Source organism: Anguilla anguilla, chromosome 1 (genome assembly GCF_013347855.1).
Source record: "Anguilla anguilla isolate fAngAng1 chromosome 1, fAngAng1.pri, whole genome shotgun sequence".
NCBI classification, from domain to species: domain Eukaryota; kingdom Metazoa; phylum Chordata; class Actinopteri; order Anguilliformes; family Anguillidae; genus Anguilla; species Anguilla anguilla.
In genome coordinates, this window is record NC_049201.1 from 8,867,109 (window position 1) to 8,874,332 (window position 7,224).

At 44.8% G+C, this 7,224-nt stretch overlaps 1 protein-coding gene across 1 annotated transcript; it reads right to left on the reverse strand.

Moving 5' to 3' along the window:
• Window positions 1–248: 248 nt before the first annotated feature.
• srsf5a (serine and arginine rich splicing factor 5a) lies at window positions 249–6,493 on the reverse strand. The gene is made up of 8 exons (XM_035403374.1): window positions 6,394–6,493; window positions 5,147–5,302; window positions 4,983–5,053; window positions 4,695–4,826; window positions 4,326–4,395; window positions 2,395–2,468; window positions 2,084–2,191; window positions 249–1,938 (listed from the first exon to the last, which is right to left on the reverse strand). The coding sequence occupies exons 2-8, from the start codon at window positions 5,270–5,272 to the stop codon at window positions 1,647–1,649; spliced, it is 873 nt and encodes a 290-aa protein (XP_035259265.1). The 5' UTR covers window positions 5,273–5,302; window positions 6,394–6,493; the 3' UTR covers window positions 249–1,646.
• Window positions 6,494–7,224: the final 731 nt, after the last annotated feature.

Below are 7,224 nucleotides of genomic sequence, written 5' to 3' on the forward strand. Positions count from 1 at the left end.
AGTCCGGTGAAAGTAACCATGAACAGATTGAGACAGACAATGGTTTAAAAAGTACCCAAGCTCAGTATTTTCTCCTGAGGGAAACGCAAACCCTTTAATATAGTACACACGAATCGGTAAAAGCCACCAAGACCCAGTCTTCAGCTGTCGTCGTTGGCTGACAAATCAAGCGAGTCTGGATTGCGCTACATTTCAAAGCACAGAGCGCCACCTACAGGACACTACAAAAAGAAAAAAGGCAACAAAACTTCTGTAGGATCAGTTTTAATTTTCTGTAGCAAATCGCCTCCACAATCGACAGTTTTAACATCTGACATTTCACTCGCCGTTACCCACACTCGCAAGGCTCCCCCAGTCGAGCGTCTCCGTAAACACAGACGGACTGTTCCTGAAACCGAGCTGCACGGGAGAGGACAGCGCAGATGGCATTCTTGCTTTGGTGCAGGGGTGGGGGTGGGGGGTGGGGGGCAGTCGTTGCCAGGCTGTGGAAACGGCGTAGAACTCTGCTCGGGCCACCAAACGGGTCCTAAACATGGGCCACGAGTGCCCCCCCCCCCCACCCCCTGCTGCGACTACAGGGCACAGAAGCATGTTGCACTCCTTGCACCAAACCAGGTCAGAATCTGCAAACAAGTCCATCTCCAAATAAAAAAATTCAGAAAAAAATCAACAAACAAAACTGGAACCACATGCACATTACAACCATGTCCTAGACCTCTGTGTGTGTAAAACAGCACACAAAAAGTTGAGGTGAGGGACTAAACAGAACACTATGTACACGCACCCACTTTAAAGATTAATCAAGTGCATAATCGCCCATCTCACTTTGCCCTATTCGCTCTCATTCTCTAACATATTTATGCTTCCAGAGGAAGAGGGGAGAAAAACAAAACAAAAAAAACAATGACCAAGCAGTAGAGCTCGGTCTGCAAATCAGCCATTAAATATTAAATAGTCATGTGCTTTTGTTGCCAAGGCTCTCTGTACTCTGGAACAATGAAAGCCATGACAAAATAAACACCCTTTTTAAAAAAAAAAAAAAAAATGGGCAGAAACTAGGGGGAGGAGTCAACACTTGTGAGATTATGGCCAGAGAATACTAGTCGCATACACAGGATCCACATCAGTCCGACAGTCTGGGAAAGCGACCGTTTTTCCGGTCACTCTCCCCTGCCTCTACGCTTGAAACTAAATTTGATTACGATCAAACTATCACCAACATGGAAAGCTGCATTAACAAGACATCTGGACACTGTATACGTTTCAGTGAGTTCAATAAAAAGCTTACGTTTTTCTTAATAAAAATTAATAGAAGCCCAGGGGAAAATGGGCTACTTCATTTTCTTTTTTTTCCTTTTTTTTTTTTTAAAATGAAGAATCCCCCAATCCAGGCATACAAAAGAACAAAAAGCTAAATCTAACTGCAGGGATAGAAAACAGTTCTGGACTGTAGCTGGCGCAATTACATGCCAGCAGAGGCAAAAGGAATAGTTTTAAAAGGTTCTCAGATTTCTCTGAGCATCCCACCCCAACAGTCTTCAAACAACCAATGGCAGCAAGGTTGTCTCGAGCCCTACGCTGGCGGCCACACCCACATCAGTGGTCATGGCAGTCGTGACTCCGCCTCTTTTCTTTTAAGCCCGCCCTCAGTGCTGACTCTCAGCAGAGGGGGAGCGGGAGCGGGACTGGGACTGCTTCCTCTGGGGGGGCGGGGTCGGGGAACGGGACCGGGACCTAGAGCGGGACGGGGAGCGGGACGGCGAGCGCGGGGCGGGCCTGCCGGGGACCTTTTTCTCCGGGGTTCGGCTCACGGAGCGGGACCGGCTCCTGGAGTTGTTGCGGCTGCGGCTGCGGCTCAGGGACTTGGAGCGGGACCGGGAGCGGGAGCGGCTGCGGGAGCGGGAATAGCTGCGGGACCGGGAGCGGCTCCTGCTGCGGCTAGAGGAGGGAGAGAGAGGACGCCGCCATTTTAAAACATCAAACAGACGGCAACAACAAACCTCACCCCCCAAAATGTCAGCTTCTCCTGTATACCAAGACTTTAACCAGAACAACCCCTAGGCAATGCGACAAGTATACGTACTTCCTCTTGCGATCTTCAAACAACTTCAGCTTGCGTCCATTCAGTTCGGTCCCATCCAGTTTATCAATAGCATTCTTCACGTCCCCGTGGGATGCAAACTCAACCACCCTGGGAGAAGGGAAAGGGGGGGGCAAAAAGCATAAAGAACCTGGAAGTACAGTAAAGGTCCAAGCAAAGAACTACATGTCAGGTCTGGGAAACAAGCCAAGGGCAGATAAATCTACCCAGGCTCCCACGCCACGTACACTCCATTCACGGCAAATTTCCCCAAAAGCATCGCCAAGCTGGGAAACGCAGGAAGAGCAACCTACCCTTCGTTCTTGTTGGTTCTGTGGGCGTCCACAAAAGTGACCTCGCCAACTTTCCTCATCAGATCTTTCAGATCCTGCGTCATAAATTAAACACGGAGTAAGTCCGCAGGTAGCATCGCAGCAGTTCATAAAAACAAAAAACGTTCACAACCTAGAACAAGAGAAGCACTGCACAGAGCAAGACATCAAATATAAAACGCTAATATTAATTCTAAAAATACATTCTAGAATTCTGCAAGAAAAAGTCACTGGAAAGGGAATGGCTCAAATGGTTAAGGGGTGAAAATATTAGTGGCCCTGCAGATTGGCTTCACAAGGCATGTTGGGCGAAGTGTCGTCTCACCCAGTGGACAGAGGGTTGGGGTTCTTTGTCCTATCAGAACCAATTTGCTCCTGTGGCCACTAACTGGGCTAATCAGTTGGCTAGATCTTGAGACGAGACTGGGTCAATGTCCAATCACAAATTGCGGAAGCCCTGTGGCACTGATTAATATACAGAGCCCCGCCTTCCTGCCAAAGTACATGCAGGAGAAAGGGGCGGGGACAAAGTTTGTGTTCCTTGGAATAGCAACTGATTTCAGACGGGAGAGCTTCATGGGCAAAATTTTGCGTTTTGAATTTAACCAAATGAAACTCCGCAAATATTTTAGATTACCTTGCAAGGACTGTTGAGGTGCCTTAAATCCTTTTGGATTTAGACAGCACCTTCGTCAAAAAGGTGGCCATTTCATGCAATTACACAGGAGGACACCAAGAGGTGTTCATTCTGGATGCATGAAAAATTTAATTTATTATGGAATGCATTCATTCTGTAAAACTCTGTGTACTTTTATCATCTACAATCTGTAGTATGTTCTTTAAAGGTGTTCCTTCTCAGTTTGAAAATGTGCCAGTCACTGAATGATCCTAATTCTCACACTAGAAAGGAATCTAGATTTGTGAAAACTAGAATGCAGTCCCCATTAAAGCTACCCCTTCCCCATCTCTCCTACATAAACCCTCTTTTCCTCCCATCCCTTTACAAAAACCCAATCACGTGAGTGATGTACTACTTACCGTTCCATACCCAGGAAGACATTAGCAAAGAGCCACTTGTCCAAATAGCAAATCGGAACCAATGCAGTGTTAAGCCCTCGAGAAACGACCTTGGCCTTGTCTCGGAATCCGACCTCCACAAGTAAGGAACCACCAGAGAGCAAGTAGGGGGGGGTTGCGCCCAACTGTCAACACCCCCGCTCCGTCAGCAACAGAAAATGACCCAAACGGTAGAGTGTGGGGGACGTGGGGTAAACAGCAGGCGGGGATGCCAGACCACAGACCCTCCAGACTGTGGCTACAGCCCTCCTAAGGCTATCCTGTGCTAGACCACTTTCACCCGCTATGGGGCCCAGCCAAGATATAGACCACCGGCAACTGCGTGTAGGGAGAGGCACCAAATGGACACTATTCAGAACACAACCAGGAGGAGGCGCTGTGCACATCAGACACCGCCCCTCCCCTGCCAGTGCCTGGCCTCAGCAGGAGAGGGGGGGCTGTGCAAGCAACTCCGTAACAAGAAACCACACAAGAGCAGCTGTTTAAAAAAAAAAAAGGTTTAAGATGTTCTTGATTAGCCTTTAATACATAATCAACTTTTTGTATTTTTGCATTCAAATATGGTACATATGAAAATAGAAAAGGCTATCTATGCCAAAGATAAAACATTTTGAAAGTTGATACAATTTCAATTAAGTAATAAAAGGGGCTTACCATATTGACTATTAAAAATGCTTGAAAAAAACAGACAATGAAAACAGACCACTCTTGAAAAAGAAAATATTTTCACATTAAACAAGGCTGGCTTTAACATTCATATTTAATGGCATAATGTCCTTTATACAAACACACTTAAGAGGGACAGTTCTGATATCTAGAGTTGGCACATCGCTCACCTGCCAGCTGATCCGGGACGACAGATTTTCCACAATGATTCTGTGTTCTGTGCGTACAGGTGGGCCATATCTGGAGCACAGCACAACCATTCAGGTTATTAACGTACATGGTACTGCGTGTACAAGCACCTAATGAGAAGTACATACCACTCAAAAACCAAATAAAATACCATCAGAACTGACAACTTGGATGTGCTACTTAACAAATGCAACCTGATACTTTGTGCTTACTCATTTACTCTTGTTCTGGTACTATGCAAAACAACTCATTTTCCACTGACAAACGGCCCACAAATTTGCTTTAAGGGTATTCTGTGTTGTACAGCAGTTCTCAGATTATCAGCAACTGTGCAGGTATTCATTTCCTACCTGGAACTTCCACTGCGAGACTGGCGGTAGCCACTGAAACGAGGAGAGAATCGTCCACCACCACCACCGCCGCCGGCTCCTCCAGGTCCACCACCCCTTCCTCTACGTGAGCGAGCATGCTCAATAGTCACCCTGCAAGCAAACAAGTGCACTGTACTGTGAACCACAGCCCGGGACCCAGTCTTAGGCCCACCACGTTAAACCTTCAACGACCATTTTAAAACTAGCTATCAGAAGAACGCATTGTGTGCACTGCCGTACACGTTCAAATGTTCAGCGTATGAATACCTTTCACTGCAGAGCTCCTTGCCGTTCAGCTCATAAACCGCATCGTCGGCATCCCTATGGTCATCAAACTCCTGAAAAAAATAACAGCAAAATTACACATTTTCAGTCAATAAATCCACTCCACAACGCCTGTTTGACGTTCACCGTATGACTTCCAGACTTACCACGAAACCAAACCCGTTTTTCAGGTTTATCTCCCGAATCCGTCCATATCCCTTGAAGAATTTCTCCACATCCCTCTCGCGAGCATGGGGGCTCAGGCGACCGATGAAAACCCGGCATCCACTCATGGTTTCTTTCTTGCTGAAGAAAAGCACGACCTAAGTAGAGAAGGTTTGTTACAAGGGTTATTTTTTAACCCGACCAACATGACGTACGTGGGTGAATGTTTAAAGAGAGTCCTCGCTAACGGCAAAACAATACTGACCTCAAGGACAAACAATAGATTACGAATTAACAGGTCTGGTAGATCATAGCGAGCCAAAAGAACACCAAAGCGCCTGCTTGTTGCGACTATCTAGCGAAATATTTAGATAAAATATTTTAATAGTACATAATCGATTTCATATTAGGCATCTTAGCTGCTTGGAGTCTGTGAATCAAAACTGATTAAATCAAATCAAAATATATGTATATATCGCATTTCACAAACTATTGTCACAATATGCTTCACAGACAAACCCCCACAAGAGCAAGCCTGAAGCAACAAGTTTTAATGATCACCCACTTTAGCAAAGTCAGCAAACTAGCTAATCAAACGCCCAAAACAAGGCCTCGGTTCCAGTCCAGAGTTCATTCGGTCAAACTGGTCTAACGTTACAGAGTTTCCTTCCGGATTAAAATTGAACAGACGTCGTTTAAATTAGATTGTACAGCTACTGCAGTGTATATTAAAACATAACGCACGTTAACCAATTAAATACTCCGACATCGCCGCAACGGACTAGATAATAAATTACGTTAGGAGGCGAATTTAGCTACGATAGGCCTCGTTACAGGCCTACGCCACCGAAACTAGACCATTTATCGGGTAATCACAGCTGGAGATACGACGTTCATGTATAAACCGTCGCATGTACATTCAAATACCTCATATATCGTCAGGTTGTAGAGAGAAAAAAATCGTATAAATACGAAAGCATGGACTTGCTAGTTTATTGCTAATTTAAGAAGCTAGCAAGCATGTGTGGCTTCATTTTGTAGCTTTACCATTAGCTACCTAGCAGAAACACGTCGCTTATTAGTGAACTTTCTTACCATCGGCATCACATCACTTAGCAAAGGAATAATGTTTAGCTAATTAGTGAGAAAACTCAGCTTTAACGTACATACAAAAACTTGTTAATGTGGCGACGGATACTAACGGAATACGCTCGAATATGTATGCGCAAAATGGGCCCATTACTCTTACCTGCTTCTTGTTAGACGTCTGCTGGAAAATGGCGACCACAGCAGCGAGGCTTGCTTAAAACCGGAAATGTGGAGTAGGGAAATGCATGCTGTTTTATCCTCCCCGATTCTCTATGGCCGAACCACTGATCGTCAGTTCATCGAGCCAATGACACAGCTTTCTTTTTTTACAATTTGGTATGTCTAGTAGTGATAGGTGCAGCCGATGCCGCTCCAACAAAAAGTAATCCCACAATAATCTATATTTCTTGATCGTGAAGTGCAAGTAACGCATCTCAGTTTTAACAAAAATAAGGAAGAGGCAATACACAGTTTAATTCTAAGTGATTCGAATGCAGTCACATCATTATTACTTCATTAACAAAGAAAAATATCTTTGCTAGCGTTCTCTATAGACAAGCTTACAACCTCGATTTCTTTATGCATTAGGCCTATAAATTTGTATTGCCGTGTAAACATATTTCACCTCAATTTTTTTACTCACGACCCCGTTTTATTAATGGTAGGGAGTGAGGAAGTCATACAAGAAGAAATATCTCTTTTAGACCAGAAGTAATGGTGTCACTGTTACAGGAGTTACGAGTTATTTTACGCGACTTAAATTCTGTATATACCCAGTTTCTGAGTAAGGGCGAATATCAATCAAAATAAATAGCAGTTGTAATAAACGGGGTAATGGCAAATGTGTTCTTCTTCCACTTCCTTACTTCCTTAGTATGTGTAGCGGTAGCCAAGAGAAAGAGGAAAACCTGCAACAGTTTACGATCTTCGTGAAAGATGGCTGTGTACTGTCACGGAGTTTTGTAAATGGATTCGTAGGTCAAGCAAACTA

Excerpts from the sequence above, each read along its gene's own strand:
- srsf5a (XM_035403374.1), bottom strand. The coding sequence starts at position 5,272 with ATGAGTGGATGCCGGGTTTTCATCGGTCGCCTGAGCCCCCATGCTCGC. Across the intron at positions 5,054-5,146 it reads AAAACGGGTTTGGTTTCGTG|GAGTTTGATGACCATAGGGA; the intron begins GTAAGTCTGGAA and ends TATTTTTTTCAG. Across the intron at positions 2,469-4,325 it reads CGTCCCGGATCAGCTGGCAG|GATCTGAAAGATCTGATGAG; the intron begins GTGAGCGATGTG and ends TTTATGACGCAG.